Below are 18,438 nucleotides of genomic sequence, written 5' to 3'. Positions count from 1 at the left end.
GAAGCTACATTATATAGCATCAGGGGTGTGATTTTTGTTACCTGTCTTTACTTGACCTTGGAAAGGAAGCTACCCATAGTTATGTCTGCCATGGAGTCTCGAAGAAAAGGAAAAAGGAATTAATGATAAGTAATCCATTCTTTTGTCACTGTTATAAAATATCCTTATGTAGGTAGAATGTATAATAGTTTGATTTAGGCACCTAAAAAGGCTTTTACGAACTATAGGCACCTAACTGTATGTGAATACTTGAGTTGTGAAGTATGCATTGTACCTGCAGCTTCAGTATCTGGAGTTCCGCTGTTTTGATCTGCAGGGCACTTGCTGTCAGATTCTGGAAAGGAGGTGGACGGCGAAGTCTTGCCTTCATCAGTGCTGGGCTGAAATCATATGAATCACAATTACACAAGAACAGTATGTAAGCTCCTATATGATAAAAAGTCTGCTACAAATAAATTGTTATCTAGCCATCCAGTAGTAGTGATTTAACCTCATATCTGTAAATGTTGGTCAATTGGTTGGAAAGGCATGTCATTAGAAGCACTCTACATCATAGGTTTGTTACAAGCCGCGGCGGCTCTGGATACTGCCGCAACTCGCTCCCCGCTGTCATCCGGCGTCCCGGCCGTCGTCATGACAACCAGGACGTCACTTCTGCCTTACCCCGGCCGTTGCCAGGGCAATGGCCGGGACGCTATTAGATGCAGCGCCGTGTCCCGGCATTCAGGGTAGCCAGGCGCGCGCGCGCTAATCAATACTTTAGCCAGGTGGCTAAATGTAGGTCCTGCCCCCAGTCCCTTTCTATTGGCCAGGGCGCATTTAAAAGGCAGGGAGAGGCAATCCTCGCCTGCCGGTTATAGTTCCAGCTTCCTGCTACTAGCCTGCTTTTGTTATTGCTCCTGTTACTATTGGATCTGATTTATTGTTGCCGACCTTTGCCTGTTCCTAACTCCGTTTGATTGCCTGTGCCCTAGACCTTTTTGCCTGGACTCCTATGCTGCTGATTTGCCTGTAACTTCTGACCCCGGTTTGTGCTCTGGATATTCTGTCTGCTGCCGGCCTCGACCCTTGCCTGGACCTCACTCTGCTATTGCTCCTACCTCCTATCGCTGGGTTCTCCTCAGTCAGCGCACAATTCCCGACCCTCAGCTGTCTGCGGCCAAGTCTGTCCCCACCACTAGGGGGTGCAGCGAAAACCAGACTTCTGAGCAGACTCCGGGTTTTGTGTTGCAGGCTGTTGGGGTTCCTGACAAGGTTATTAAGTAACTACAGTAAAAAAAAATGCTATTATCTTATTAAAGTAATTGCACAAGATACTTATTGGAAAAATTCTCAATACTTGAAATAGTGCTGCCTGAAATTGCCTGTTGAAAAATGTTTGCTACCATTTTATTTTTTAACAATAGTATACTACATTTGTATATCACAAAATAAAATAGTCCAATTTTAATTAACAACTGTCAGTTTACACAAGTAGCCTCTAGTAGCAGAGTAAGGCAGAGCACTCCTGGTTCCTGGTCTATCTGTGAATTAGCTTTGCAACCCGTTGTTCAATTTTTAGTCATAAAGAGCCTAATTTAGAGTTTGATGTATTTTCTGACCTGAATATACATGTAAAAATTATGTTTCAAATTTGTGGACTTGTGTGTTTAGTCTCACATATATCAAGATAAGTTCCAACTCAAAAACACAGTAGTGTTTCTACATCATACATACAAATGTGTATACTTATGCCCAACGATAGCAAAAAGATGCACCTTATCTGTGTTAGATATAAATGTAAAAGTCAAAGTACCCCATTCGTACATAATATAATCTAATGAATTGTCATATACATGAGAGAATAGTGTCTTGATGGTGTTTTTAATAAATGTTAAAGCATGCACATATATGTTGTTTACCACTTTAGAACTCTAATGGGAATCTTCTTCACTGCAGTAGTCCCAATGGAAATTACAAATAATTCTGAATAGATGACTGCAACTTGACGTAATACTATCGCGACGATAATGAATTACGTACTATCAACTAGGTCAATACGATAAACAGACCATTAGTTGCTAGATAGTTTTGCTAGTGTCATTTATGTATCTTTACAAAAGTTGTTCAGTACCTACAAGAGACATGCCTTCTAATTAGTGCACTTAGTTAAACCTCCAAGTTTCTTTATGTCTCATCTCCTTACTGTACTCAATTAACACTTGCCTGCCCCTGCTCTGCCTCTCCATGTGTAAGGGGCCACAATATGCTCATATCTATATACAGACACATTTTGGTGCACACATGAAGTACAGAAATGAGTGCATTTACGACCTACAAATGGAAGTGTAACTCTAAATGAAACCCAAAGTCTTAAAATATGCTATTTTATTGTTAAAAATAACATTAATAGCAAGGTCTGAACTATAAATTACATTGGATACTGCACCCCTTACTATGAAATATAAGGACAGTAAAAGTCACAGAAGATTTAAAACTATATTCCGAAGTAGGGAGTGCAATAATTCTTATAATGCATAGGTATAAATAAAACAGGAACAGTATATATAACAATAATACATAAGCGGCAGTTTTTGACAAACATGCTTTCATTACCATTGTACCATTTTATTAAATTATGTTTTGTTATACTTACCTTTTTGATTAATTTTGCATTTATTTTTTTTAAATGAGAGAAAGGAAAGCTGTGACAGGTTGCTTGTACATGATGTTGGGTGTATTGTAAGGAGTGTAGTCTATGGCCAAGGTGGAAGGAGAGAAGCATTAATACAGACTATGAACAAGTGTAACATATATTGACATAGTTGTAAAAATAATATACTTAACATTTGTAACAGCATCCCCTTCGATCATTAAAAAGGAGAAAATATATAGTTACATTTGTGTGTATGTATATATATATATATACATATATATATATATATATATATATATTATTTTTTTATTTTTTTAAACCATGATTAACAATTGGTATCTTACTGGCAATATACTGTAGGTTTGCAAGACAGAATAATGGGGACCAATCCTAAATGGCCTCACAACTGAAGCTCTGCTCTACCATTATTTCTTTAAAAAACAATGTTCACAAACCCAGTGATGAATGCACCCAGTCCAAATTTTAAATCTCTCTGTGATTTAACACATGTGGCTCAATAATATGCACTGAGAAATTATTTTATTCACTGGATAAATCAGCATTCGTGTGGCAGTAGCTTGGAACTTATGCTGCTTGCTATGTGCAAGAACAGCATATAAGAGCAGAGTTGTTTGGGCTAAAAAACAGGGCTGCATAAAGCACCTGAAGCCTCCCCTTCTATACCCCTCAACCAATGAATATTCAATTTTTACTAACAAAGCCCCATTGGATAGAACAGAAAGAACCAAACAAACATTCTTAAATGGAACACACACACAACCTTAAAACTGTTAGAAAATCATATGAATTTTAAAGTGACATTTCAGTAAAAACAATATGAAGCTTATTGCAGTACACCACATGTAATGATGGACAGAACTCAAGCAAACTGGATTTGGCAGTAATGAAGACAGGTGAAAACACAGGCTCTGAGGCAATTATTGTGCGAAACTCTTTAAAGCAATGTAGGAATATAACAGTCTCTGAAGCAATACAAGAATATAATCGTCTTTGAGACAATGCAGGAAAATAACAGTCTGAGGCAATGCTTGTGCAGATTTTCACAATCTTTTAAGCAATGCAGGAAAACAAAAATTCAGCGATCACTGCGAAACCGCATAAAGGGAACAATTTTTAATTGACACTATTAACAGCTATATAAATAGCTTATAGTCAGAAGACAAGTGAAAGCAGAGCAAGAAACCAGCTAACTGTACAATGGAAAACCAGGTATCAGGAATTGAGAGACAAATGATTGCAGAGTTAGGAACTACTGATGCAAGGTAAGTAGCACACAAAACACAGATTCAGAAACCAGGAGGCTAGCATGTAACACTATCACTGACAATGAGTGCAAGATAGGTGATAGTTTATAAAGTGAAGTCCTCCAATCATCACTCAGAGGGAGACACTTGAACTGCACACCTGGTGTGAGTAAGAAACAGAATGGACAACAGATGAAAACCTAACAAAAACAGTGTAAAAGGGATATAAATGCAATGTCGCCCATATGGAATTAGTAATTAATTTTAAAAAATCCTATTTTTTTTTTCTTTCTTCCACTCTAAGGGACACTGCGACATTAGGGATGTTGCCCCTAGGGGAGGGTATTCTCAGACACAGCTGTGCACAAAACCTTTAGTGCAAAGCTAGCTTATTTGGATACAGAAGCAAAGTAAAGATATACCATAGAGGACTAAGTTGCTACTTCACACAACTGTTTGGGCCAAGTGACCATGTCACGCCACCCAGCAAGTGCTCACCGATGTGGTAGACTGGGCTGTGATGTTCTGAAGCCTGTTGAATTATAGCCTTAATCCAACTGCCAATGTTTTTGTTTTTTTCTGTCTAGTGCCTCTTTTGCATAAAGAATCAGAAGGCTATTGGTGTTACACAAGGATGACATACTATTGTCACAGATAAAACTGTCTAAATGCATGGGAACGCTCAGCAGTTGCCATGGGGCACCACGAGCATAGGAGCCCCATAGGCTAGTCAACTTTTCAGTATATTTTTCCAGGAGATTTATTCAAACCTTCAAACCCTCTTTATTAAAATGTTTAGGTGGACTAATCACCTCAGTATCAGCTGATATCTGTGCATGCAAACTTGCTGTTGCGAATAGATATATTGACCTTGATGAAAACAATTTACACGTATTATACAAGTGATGGGTAAACTTTTTCAGGAGCGGGCCAAATAAAAATGAAAAACTTTAGGCGGGCCAATATAGTTTATTAAAAAACTCAAATATCGAAATATATAATACATACTTTTTGAATGGGACGGGAGGGTGTTATAAAGCAGTGTTACCTCTATAAGTGCAGCGATCGTACAGACACAGCACTTATTTCAGCAGGTTGTTGCAGATCCGTCTTTCTGGTGAGCCACTAACTGACAACACAGCAGCCAATCAAAATCCGCCTTAGTATATGGCCCAGCCCATCTCTTCTCACATGACTTTCAGCCATTAGGGGGCGGGCGGGTGTTTGAGTGATTGACATACAAAGTGTCCTTTTAGAAAGGAGGATGAAGTGTAATGGAGGAAATAGCTGGGAAGGCATAAAAATTAAGGTTCTGACACACAGGGTCGGCCCTAATAATTTTATGCATATTTTAATGAAATTTTTTAAAATATTGGCGGGGCGGATCTGGCCCGCGGGCCGTAGTTTGCACATCACTAAATTATACTGTACAATTAGTATGTGTACGTTATTGTTCCTAAAAAGCCATTGCCGCTTTAAACTTACCATTCAAAGTCACCAGATATCGGCCCCCTGGTGTCTTAATGATTTATTGTATGCCAAAACTGTGGCGTCTGACCGTATGCGAATACGCCTGCCTAGTAGGAGTTTACCACTGCTCTGAACTTAACCATGTTTATGGGTAGTTTTGACTTGTCCGGAGACCAAAACCTGTGTAGCCAGAGAATCAGTCACCACTTCCCACCCCTGTAGTCTGGCATCTATGTTCCAGTTTACCACAAGCCTAGAATTGGATACAAGAGCATTCCTACTATATTTTAAAGCAATAGAACTAAATGCAAACATGAAAAAGCAATAAAACAGCAATCATATGAGCCCTTGAGTAAATGGTTCCTGACATCAGCAAGTTAATGCAAAAGTGATATATTTTATATTAGGAACTAGGAAACAATACTAATATGAATAAATAAGGGAATTATCGCAAAGTAATTTTAGTGATTTTTTTCCATTTGTGCCAAATGCGTTTTGTTACTGGATCACTTATAAGTAACTTATGGTATAAATTTATTTAAAGGAAATAGCGCAGGGCACTTATTTTTGATATTGTGTATATTTTGGTAAAGGAAATCTTTATTTCTGAGACCAGGGAAGAAACTAGTTTGTTTAAACCTTGCTCGAGGAAATGCATGATTTATGAGATATATATCTGATACAATAAGCCTTTGTGGAGGAAGTCTTTTGTGTATCGTGATGTGGGGAAACTACCTGCTTTCTTTGGGAATGTGTATTCTGCAGCTGTCTTAAGAATGGAACCATGTTAATCTCATGTTAATTAGACCTTTTGATGTGTGAGGGTCCAGCACCTGAAAGCTCAGGTAGGTTTAATTAAGACTTGCCACTAGATTTCCTGCGTCTAAAAAAAAGATGCAGGAAATCACAGCAAGTTTTAGAATATCATATATAAGTGCAAATATTGTTAGCCTTGCATTCCATGTGAATCCATGTTTGGGTAAACAAATTGCATCCTGATTCTAAAAATAGCTCAGACATCAAGGAGGCTGGCTTATCCTTTGAGCCTGTGTCCAAATCTGTATAAAAAGCACTGACTTGTGTTGAAATTTGTTCTTCTGGTTCCATCTGACCTGATTACTGGTACCTTCAATCAGTGTGACTGCAAATAAACATCACTTGCTTCAAAGACCTGCTTGAAAACGTCTTCCATGCTGAAAATCCTGTGACCTACAGATTAGACCTGTAACAATCCTGACCAGGTTTTGTTACTTTCCCTGTCTGCTCTGTTTTTCTGTGGATCACATGACTCACCCTCAGGGCGGGTCACTCTAACCTGTTCTATTTAAACTCAGCACTGACATCTGCTCACTGTCAGTGCAACTTGTTGCTAGCCTGATTCCTTGGACTCTTGTGTATCCTGACCCTGTGTCTTGCCTGTGTAAGAGTTCCATTTCTCTACCAAGTGCTGGAGCACTTCTCCTGGGACTCCCCTGCTGCAAGTATCTTCTTGTGAATATTACAAGACTTTGTTTTCTCTCAATTGTGCCTCTACTGTGATTCACCTCCTGCTGCAAGTCTCTTCATGTGTATATAACAAGACTGTGTGATTATTGTGTTTATCCTTGTCACGCTCCGTCGCGGCTAATTGACACCTGCATGTCAACTGTGCATATATATATATATATATATATATATATATATATATATATATATATATATAATGTCTAGTGGCGTGTGTTAGTCTGTCTGTGTGTGTGTGGAAAAAATAAAACCAAGCTGCAGCTCCACCTGCTGGGCGGAGTTATACACTGACCTACTAAATTCTTAGTGTGTGTGGAAAAAAAAATTCAGAAAGGGCTGAAATTTGGTATACTAAGATGCTTTTAATTTGTTAATTTAATTTGTTAATTGTTAAAAGTGTTTATAAAGATTTTAAAAAAATATATATATATTTCTTGAAGGAGAAGTGACAGTTGGGAGTGGTTTGTGGTTGCCGGGGGTGACAGTGGGGAGTGGTTGGTGGTTGAGGCCTGGGCTATGGCCCAAATGCATGACAAGAACCTTTTTAACACCTTAAGTAGCTTGATTTGACTAGAATGCATGAGTATCATGCACGGGTTAACTTGTGTGTATATATATATATATATATATATATATATATGTGTATATATATGTTTTTATCACTCATTGAAGTATTGAAGAAGTACATCGTGTCTTGCCTCCTTATTCTGAACCTAGTGAGACTCAGCATCAGCTCGTGTACAGGCCTGCTCTGACTATCAGACCTGTAACTACCAGCACCGTAACAAGACCCAAAATTGAATCCGTTCCCGGCTGTTTCTGAGGTTTGGACGCAGCATCCACTACCAAGAACTGGACATGCGCACAAAGATCCCCTCTCTGTCTCTGCAACTATCGTTGCAGAGAGAGAGCTGTGAGTGACAGGGAGGGATCATGTGATCCCTCCACAGATGCGCTGTCCAGCGCTGCTCCTCGGAGCAGAGCTGTCAGCACTGAAAACTTTCAATTCTGATATTGTACGCCAGCTTCAGCTTCAAGACAAGTTCCCGAAAAAAAATTGTTTTCGGGACTTGTTAGATTGCGGCCAGAGCAGTCACCATACTTTTGAATGGTGACTGCTCGCAAAAACTATCAGGAGTGCAAAGCAGCAGATATCCATGATATCTGCTGTGATGCATCTTTAATAAATTTGCGGAGGGCACATCGGGACCTGATTTCAACGGTAAGTGCACGATAGTGCACTACCGTGATTTCTTAAATATCCCCCCAAACCCACTTAATCTGTTCAATTCTTCAAACCACAGACTTACAGACACACAGGCTAACACATTATCCTCTGGACTTCCGAAGAGCAAAAAATTCTGCGAAGATTGTGTTAGTGACTCCGAACTCACCCACATCTCCTTCTATCAGTCTTCTCTCACATCAAACCCTGATGATCCTCTTATCATCAAGACCACAAAGCTGATGCTTGCCTCGTTCATCAGAACTAATCAACACAAAAGTTGCTGCACTTGGTGGTAGGACCACCCACATTGAAGACAAGATAGAAGAACTAGTTGCTTCCCACACCGGTCTGATGAGGTCACATGATATGCTGGAAAACCAAGTCCTTTCATTAACTGAAAAGATATCAGACATGGAGGATCGCTCCAAACCGAACAACGTCAAGATACTGAGTATCCCAGAATGCACCTCTGAGTTTTCTGCTTTTGTGACTGAGCTCTTCTATAAGTTGCTTCCTGCAGCGTCGGACCACAAGCTGCTTCTCGATCGTATCCATAGGCCACGTAAACTGAGATCTGTCCTGAAGCGGCTCCTTGTGACACATTTATGGAAATTCATTTCTTCTATATCAATGAAAGCATCCTGAGAGCTGCCAGGAATCTGTAGATTTTCTTTGTGATTTTCAACTCTTACCGGACTTTTCTGCTGTCCCAATAGCCAAGCAGAGATCCTATCAATTCATCACGAAGGTGCTGCAGGACCATGAGATTGTATATCGGTGGGGTTTTCTCTTTAAAATTACAACACAATGAAGCAATTCGAATCATATTATTTTGGGACATCCGGATCCCCACATTGGATACAGCTCCCAAGACGCACATCTGTAGGAAACAGTTGAGAGCGGCAGGAGATTAATTCAATGACGTCTGGACCCCTTCCATTTGTGTTTTACTCTTACCAATGGGAACCCCTTTACAGACCACTATTGCCTTTATAGTTGCTTGAACCCACCTTCCTTTTTGATTTCCCACTGCTACAAGATGGGACCATGGTTGTATGCTCTGCAACTACCTTCTAGTCTGTTAGCATGGTAGTGTAAGGATTCTGCATCGGTAAGCTGAACTGTTATCTGTTAAAGGTCTACAAGTATGTTTATTCTTATGCTTCCATCATTTCACATGGATATCTCAGGTATTGCACTTAGTTTGACAGATGTTCTTCTATATTTTGGCATGTCAATTTAGTTATGACGTTCTAAATGGAGTTATATGACATAGCTTTTAGCTGTTCGGTTCTAAATTTGGTATGGGTGGCGGCTCTCTCTGTTCAAATCACGCACAACAGGTTAGCTGGTTTTCCTCCTCTCCAGCAAATACTTTAACTCTATGGGTTTTTTTTTGTTTGTTTCCCTGGTTCCTCCTCCTTCCTACCCCTTTGCCCCTCCTGAAACACATTAATCCCTTCTGCCCTCATCATTAGACATTTATTTCCTCTACCATGATCAAGACACCCTATTATGTATCTCTCTTGCTTTATTGGTGCCTCATGACCCTAAGACTGTATGGTTAAATTTCTCTCCTTGAATGCAAGGGGGTTTGAATTCCCCCAACAAATGCCATCTAGATTTGTCATAATTCCACTACCATAGGGTGATGGACACTTCTATTCTTATCTTCTTGTGTACTTTGAAGTGTGTAGTATTAAAGTGGAGCGCGTATTAAACAGGCAAATCTTCACCTCCAAAAGGACCTGGAGGCTAAGCTTACCTCCCTCTAGTTCCTAAACAAGTCCCACCTCTTCAGGGATCTCTTTTTTGAGATAGGTCTTCTGAAAAGCCAATTACAGACGCTGATGATGATATGTACTCAAAGTGCCCTCAACAGACTTCATCAGAAATTTTATGTTGGATAGCTTATATATAGAGAAAGCCCAATAGGGGTTGGGAACGGATTCTAAATAAGATGACATAATGTATAATTGCAATAGATTCTTACTGGGTATTGGTGAGATGTAATGTATTCGTGCAAGGATCCCTAAACAAACACTGCACAATGCAAATCGCTTAATATCAAAGTTTCTTTAGGTGCAAAAGCAACACCCTATTCATATTCTTCTATCAGTATCATACTTCTGTCATAAATTTAAATTATATTGTTGGTTTTGTACTGATAATTTTTGTTGTGTTGAAAAGTTTGCATTTTGTACATTGAAAAAAACCTTTTGGATGACGTTTCTCCATGAGCCAGTTCCCTGTTGTTTCTGTTTTTACTGGCAAATGGCTATTAACCATTTTCTGTTTATGGTTCGGAGCCTTCCTAAAAATGATTTTGGGCTTTTCCGGGAAAAGGTGTAAAAAATGCCAAACTTGCAAGATCACAAAAATGATCAGTACAAAGCCAACAATACAATTTAAATCTAAGACAACAGGAAATTCCTATCAGATTAAACACCATCTTACATGTTACTTCATGGGGGTTATTTATGTAATATCATGCCCCTGTGGTTTACAGTATGTGGGTCTGTAATTTAGGAAATTAAAAACACGGGAGAATGAACATATTCGGAATATTAAGATTGGTTTAGAAGCCCATAATCTGTCAAACCATTTCAAATTACATCATAAGGATCCATCAGAACTTAAATTTATAGATATAAAATCAGTCAAAAAACATTGGAGAGGAGGGGATTTTAATTGGGCTTCAAATCAAGAGGAATCCAACGTGACGTGATCTAAATTTTGGGCACTCTGACACCTTTAGGGCTGAACATGGATTTTGAACGTAAAGCCTTTTTGTGAGAGATCAACAATATTTATTTCTGAAATTTGCCCCAAGATATTCTGTATAGCATCCCTTCCAGTATCAATCAGTAATGTATGTTTTGCCATTCTATATTGCCTATGTATATGTATTCTAATATAAATGACAATTTAATTGTCATTTATGTTAGACAGGGTATAGTATCCCCCCCTTTTTTATAATGCAACTAACTTATTATAATCTTGATGGAACTCACCAGGGGCGCACGCAGAATTTTTAATAGGACATAGCATTTCTTTTCATTATTGTACAAGTGAACAATCGTCAAATTGGTTACCATACAAACATGCTTTTGTTATTACTGGGTGCCGTGGCTTCCCTTTTCCACTATCCCACTCCCAGTTGTATTATGTAATAGATATATTAGAGATTGTTACCACTAAAGCCACTATTTTTTTGATTAATTTGTATGGTACAGCGAGTTTAACATATGGTAATTGAACGATGATTAGACGCCACATGTTAAAAGACCTGGACACTATATAAGGAGCATAAGATCGATGATTGGACATCACCTGATGAATCCAAATGACGAAACGCGTAGGGTAAAATGAGGAACAAGGACAGTTGCTAGGCAACAGTAAACCCGGAGGTGCCAAGCAGTGAGAAACAGCTGATGAGCTGGCACGGGAAAGTGCTGCACAGTGAGAGTCTCCGGAGTTAAGGATTGCCAAAAACATCGTTATATGCACACAACTACTTGCAATATGTAAGTTTATTGTAATCTGTTTTAAATAAATTGTTTTACGATATAACACTATTGGAGTTTCCATCTCTCTTTGCTTGCATGTCATAACAACTGAGAAACCAAGATGGAACAAGAGCCACTTTAACAAAGAGACTTTGCATATGTGGACAGTGATTGGTTATAGATACTGATAGAAGTATATGAATAGGGTTTTGCTTTTGCACCTAAGAGACTTTGATATCAAGCGATTTGCATTGTGCAGTGTTTGTTTAGGGATCCTTGCATGAATACATTACATCTCACCAATACCCAGTAAGAATCTATTGCAATTATACATTATGTCATCTTATTTAGAATTCGTTCCCAACCCCTATCCTTCCCTATTGCGCCTTCTCCCTATATAAGGTATCCACTATATTTACGCAGGAGTTTTGTCACACGACGGTCGTTCGGCTTCCATAACCGAAGACCGACACACTCACCTGTTCCTCACTGATTCACGCTTCAGTTGCTGGCGTCCTGACTCGGATTCTGCGCATTCGCGGACTCTATCCTTTATGTCCTCTGCATGTTCTCTATTGGCTAATCAGTCTGGTTCCAAATTTTAAAAGGCACTTCCCCCTTCTCCTCAGTGCCTGTTGATCGAGTTACCTGCCTGGTTAGACTTACCGTCTTGTTCCCTGTGTGTTCTACTCTGGATCTTCAGTGCTTACCTGTCTCCATTGTGCCGCTGGCTGAACTACTCACGCTTCATCTGTCTCCGCGGTGCCGCTGGCTGAACTACTCACGCTGCACCTGTCTCCACTGTGTCGCTGGTTGAATTACTCACACTTCATCTGTCTCCACTGTGCCCCTGGCTAAAGAGCTCACGCTTCATCTGTCTCCACTGTGCCGCTAGCTAAAGAGCTCACGCTCCACCTGTCTCTACTGTGCCGCTGGCTAAAGAGCTTACGCTCCATCTGTCTCCACTGTGCCGCTGGCTAAAGAGCTCACACTTTATTGGTCTCCACTGTGCCCCTGGTTAAATAGCTCACGCTCCACCTGTCTCTACCGTGTCGCTGGCTAAAGAGCCTACGCTCCATCTGTCTACACTGTGCCACTGGCTAGAGAGCTTACGCTCCATTTGTCTCCATTGTGCCGCTGGCTAGAGAGCTTACGCTCCATCTGTCTACACTGTGCCACTGGCTATAGAGCTCACGCTCTACCTGTTTCTACTGTGCCGCTGTCTTAGGAGCTTATGTTCCATCTGACTTCACTGTCCCATTGGCTACAGTCCTTGTGTTCCAGCTTCCCTGCAGCATCTTATTCTTCTTAATCTACTTACTCCCATAAAGGGTCTCGCCTGACACTCCTGGTAAGTCCAAACCACCTTGCGGTGGTCCCTGGTGAAAACCATCCGTTCGTTAGACTCCGCGCCCTGCTAGGAGTAGCGCCAAGTTGGGCAGATCTAAGAATCCAGTTTACCAAACCGTGACAGATTTTTTACTTCCCTGCACCAGATGGAAATAGGAGTGCTTCACTCCGAATTCATAAGTTTCTTTGTTCTACCACAATCCATTAATCCTATTATCCTGGAGTTACCCTGGCTGAAGCTTCATTCTCCACAATTTGACTGGCAGCGAGCACAAGTTATCCGCTGGAGTTAATCCTGCAACAAGAGGTGTCTGAGATCTGTTTCCCCCTTAAAATCCAAGCTGGCCTGTCTCTGCACATCTTCCCTGGTGGGTCTTCCTGAAGCTTACTCTGGTTTCGCTGATGTCTTTTCTAAAACCGCTTCTGAAATCCTTCCTCCTCATCGGCCTTGGGATTGCCCTATCAACTTCATCCCTAGAGGCAGGGTATATCCTCTGTCCTTACCCGAGACACAAGCCATGTCCGAATATGTTTCTGAGAACCTCATGAAAGGTTTCATTAGGAAGGCATCTTCCCCAGCAGGCGCAGGCTTCTTTTTTGTTAAGAAGGACGGCTCTCTCAGGCCATGCATTGATTACAGGAGATTAAACGCCACCTCGATTAAAAATCGCTACCCTTTTCCCCTAATTTCGGAACTTTTTGATCGTATTCGTGGGGCACAAATTTTTACCAAGTTGGACCTTAGAGGGGCCTACAACCTTATTAGAATTCGTAAAGGAGACGAGTGGAAAACCGCATTTAATACCAGAGATGGCCACTATGAATACCTGGTGATGCCTTTTGGGCTCAGTAACGCCCCAGCTGTCTTTCAGGACTTTTGTTAATGAAATATTTAGATATTTACTCAATCAGTAGTTATCTATTTGGATGACATCCTAATCTTTTCACAAGATCTGTCTACTCCTCTTCTGCATGTCAAAGAAGTACTTTCTCGTTTACGTTCTAATCTCCTATTCTGCAAATTGGAGAAATGTCTCTTCAATTGCTCTCAAGTACCCTTCCTGGGATATATAGTCTCAGGTTCCGGCCTTCGGATGGATCCCAGCAAATTGGAGGCTATTCATAATTGGCCTCAACCTTCCGGTTTCAAAGCTACCCAGTGTTTTATTGGCTTTACGAATTATTATTGCCAATTCATTAAGGGATTTTCTACAATAATCTCTCCCATTACAACTCCTTACTTGGAGGGGTGGTCAATCAAAATCCTGGCCCCCAGAGGCAGTACGAGCATTTCTAGCCATTAAGGAGGCCTTCATGTCTGCACCCGTCTTATCTCAACCCGACCAAAATAAACCGTTTTTCTAAGAGGTCGACGCATCCTCCGTTGGGATTGGAGCAGTACTGTTAACATAGTAACATAGTTGATGAGGTTGAAAAAAGACACCAGTCCATCAAGTTCAACCTATTTTGGATCTCCTGCGATCCTGCACTTATATTTGAAATTAATCCAGAGTAAGCAACCGCCAATCTGTTTCAATTGTGAAAATCCCCCCAGACTCAATATTGCAGTCCTATTTTTACCCTATATCCACTACTCTCCTTCATTTTAAATTAACGGTCGTATCCCTGGATACACCTTTCCGCTAAAAATTTGTCTAACCCTTTCTTAAACATATCTATTGAATCTGCCATCACAACCTTCCCTGGCTATGAATTCGATTTCTTGACTGCCCTTACTGTAAAGAACCCCTTCCTTTGCTGGTTGTGAAATTTCCTCTCCTCTAACCTTAGGGTATGACCACGTGTCCTGTGTATGGTCCTTGGGGTAAAAAGTTCCCATGAAAGCTCTCTGTATTGACCCCTAATGTATTTGTACATAGTAATCATATCTCCCCTTAGACGCCTCTTTTCTAAAGTAAACATGCCTAAACTGGCTAACCTTTCCTCATAACTTAATGACTCCATACCCTTTATCAATTTTGTCGCCCTTCTCTGAACCCTTTCTAGTTCCAAATTATCTTTTTTATAGAGTGGTGCCCAGAACTGTACTGCATATTCAAGATGAGGTCTTACCAACAATTTATACAGTGGCAAAATTACACTGTCTTCCCTTGCATCTATGCCCCTTTTTATGCATGCCAATACTTTGTTTGCCCTTGCAGCTGCTGCTTGACATTGAGCACTATTGCTAAGTCTACTGTCTACGAGCACTCCCAAATTCTTTTACATTATAGATTCTCCTAAATTAATTCCATTTAATTTATAGATTGCGTTCTTGTTTTTGATCCCTGAATGCATAACCTTACATTTATCTGTGTTAAACCTCATATTCCATTTGGCCGCCCAATCCTCCAGTTTATTTAAGTCCCTCTGTAGAGAAGCTACATCTTGCTCTGATTTTATTACCTTACAGAGTTTAGTGTCATCTGCAAAAATAGAAACTTTACTCTCTAAACCATCACCAAGGTCATTAATAAATATATTAAAAAGGAGTGGTCCCAGCACGGAACCTTGAGGTACTCCACTTAAGACTTTTGACCAATTCGAAAATGTTCCATTTATCACAACTCTCTGTTCCCTATTCTCTAACCAGTTTTCGATCCAAGTACAAATGTTGTTTCCTAGACCCGGTTCCCTTATTTTGTAAACCAACCTCTTGTGTGGCACTGTATCAAAGGCCTTTGCAAAATCTAAGTAGACCACATCTACTGTCCTGCCCTGGTCTAAGTTCCCACTAACTTCCTCGTAGAAACTAATTAGATTAGTTTGACATGACCTATCCCTCACAAATCCATGTTGATTCCCACTAATAATTTTATTGCATACCAAGTAATCCTGAATACTGTCCCTTAAAATACCTTCCAGTAGTTTCCCCACTATTGATGTCAGGCTTACAGGTCTATAATTCTCTGGTTGTGATCTCGTCCCCTTTTTAAACAACGGCACCACATCTGCTATTCGCCAATCCCTTGGTACTGAGCCTGATGAGATTGAATCTCTGAAAATTAAGAATAGCGGTCTAGCTATTTCCGAGTTTAACTCCATAAGGACCCTTGGGTGTATGCCATCTGGACCTGGAGCTTTATTTATCTTAATATTCTTCAGTCGCCTTTGGACTTCTTCCTCTGACAACCAAGTATTAATTAATGGCATGGTTTCATTTCCATTTTTATGTATTACTCCTGCCATTTGTTCCTCTCTGGTAAATACTGAAGAAAATAACGTGTTTAATACCTCTGCTTTTTCCTTAGTATCATTTATTAATTCACCCATCTCACTTCTTAGGGGTCCTATATTATCTTTTTTAATCCTTTTGCCATTTATATACTTAAAAAACTTTTTGGGGTTTGTCTTACTTTCTTTTGCAACGTGCCTTTCATTTTCTAATTTAGCCAATCTAATTTCCTTTTTGCATGTTTTATTACATTCCTTGTACCTACGGAAGGACTCCTCTGACCCTTTAGACTTAAACAATTTAAATGTTCCAAAAGAATTCTGCAGGTCTCCCCATTCCTTGCGGTTTCCTTTCCAAAAAGTTCTCCGCCAATGAGGCCAACTACGGGATTGGTGATAAAGAACTCCTCGCCATCAAGACCGCCCTAGAGAAATGGCGCTATCTGTTGGAGGGGGCGCCGCTTTCCCATCACAGTGTTTACTGATCATAAAAATCTCACCTACTTGCAATCTGCACAATGTCTGAACCCTCGTCAGGCCCGCTGGTCGCTATTCTTTAACAGATTCCAGGTGACATTAACCTTCCGGCCCGGTACCAAGAATCTGCGTGCTGACGCACTATCCAGATCATTTGATTTCTCTGATGTCTCGTCACCCATGGTTGCCAAACCCATCCTCAATCCCTCCACATTTCTAGCCTTAACCAATTCTTCTTTCAAACCTCCTCCTCCTGGTCGTTCCTTTGTGCAAGAACATCTGCGCATCAAACTCCTGAGATGGGCTCATAATGCCAAATTTGCTGGTCATGCTGGGGTTAAGAAGACAGTTGCTCTTCTCTCTCGCCTATACTGTTGGCCCTCTTTACCCTCGGACGTCCAGAAATACATCAGTTCTTGTGAGGTCTGCGCCTGACAAAAGACCCCTAGGAGACCGCCAGCAGGTCTTCTCCATCCTCTACCCATCCCGGACCTTCCATGGCTCAGTATCAGCATTGACTTTATTAGAGACCTTCCTGCCAGTCATGGCTTTAATACCATCTGGGTAGTGGTGGACCGCTTTTCAAAACTGGCCCACTTCATTCCCCTCAAGGGACTACCCTCTGCCTCCCAGCTGGCACTCCTGTTCATCCGAGAGATCTTCCGCCTTCACGGGTGCCCTAGGGACATCATTTCTGATCGAGGAGTCCAATTTGTCTCCCGATCCTGGAGGTCCTTTTGCAAACAGCTGGGTATCAGCCTAAAATTTTCCTCCGGGTAACACCCGCAAACTAATGGGCAGATGGAACGAACCAATCAGGACCTAAAGGCATTTCTAAGGCGTTACTGTTCGGATCAACAATCTTACTGGAGTGAACTTTTACCCTGGGCAGAGTTTACCCATAATAACCACCAACGCGAGTCTACGGGTAACTCTCCCTTCTTTACCATCTACAGAAGACATCCTATTCTCCCCACCTTCTGTAATCCATCTGATATCCTCAGTACCTGCCGCACAAAACATGGTCCGCAATTTTTCCCAAATCTGGTCCCAAGTACGTTCCAGGTTACTACAGTCTTCGGATCGTTGCAAACACTTTTCTGATCATCACAGAAGGAATCTCCCAATGCTTCGGGTAGGAGACAAAGTGTGGTTAGCTACCTGCAACCTTAGACTCAAGGTGCCCTCTATGAAACTGGCTCCACGCTATATTGGGCCTTTTTCCATCTCTCATGTGATTAATCCAGTCACCTACAGACTTCATCTACCAGCCTCCCTTTGGATTTATAATACGTTTCATATATCTCTGCTTAAACCACTCATTCTCAACGAATTTTCTAGCAAATCCTCTCCACCTCCTCCAGTCAGGACCATTCGTGGTGAAGAATTTCTAGTCGAATGCATTTTATAATCTCGTATCTCGAGCGGAAAACGCCAATTTCTAATCCATTGGAAAGGCTATGGCCCAGAACAAAGATCTTGGGTCTATGAAGAGGATATTCATGCTCCACGTCTGTTGGCAAAATTTCTACAGGATTCTTGCACCACCCGCAAGAAAGAAGGGGAGGATACTGTCAGGCGCCGTCTCTGCGCTCTCCATAGGCGCCGCAGACGGACACCTTCTACCCGCTAAGCAACGGGACGTCTTCCGGCTACGTGGATGCGGCTCGCGCACATGCGCGAATTGCCGCTTATTGGGTATCCTAGCAACAGGGAACGCTTCAGTTAAGTCTGATCGCCGGACATACTCCTCCTCTTCATTTCCTCCTAGCCTCTATTTAAACCTCACTCTGGCACCATTAGGGTGCCAGAGTATTGGTTCTACCC

General features: G+C 41.0%; 1 protein-coding gene across 2 annotated transcripts in view; it reads right to left on the bottom strand.

Annotated features, from left to right (window-relative positions):
* DRP2 (dystrophin related protein 2) overlaps nucleotides 1-18,438 on the bottom strand; it is a 280,136-nt gene that overhangs the window by 6,269 nt on the left and 255,429 nt on the right. For both annotated transcript variants that reach the window (XM_075184671.1, XM_075184672.1), the window contains exon 17: nucleotides 275-380. In XM_075184671.1, the coding sequence (XP_075040772.1) occupies nucleotides 275-380 (106 nt within the window). The remainder of the gene's footprint in view (nucleotides 1-274; nucleotides 381-18,438) is intronic.

The sequence above is a fragment of the Mixophyes fleayi genome, chromosome 9, assembly GCF_038048845.1.
Source record: "Mixophyes fleayi isolate aMixFle1 chromosome 9, aMixFle1.hap1, whole genome shotgun sequence".
Classification (NCBI taxonomy): Eukaryota; Metazoa; Chordata; class Amphibia; order Anura; family Limnodynastidae; genus Mixophyes; species Mixophyes fleayi.
The sequence above is the reverse complement of the archived record's forward strand: the minus strand, read 5'-3'. Positions and strand labels throughout refer to the sequence as shown.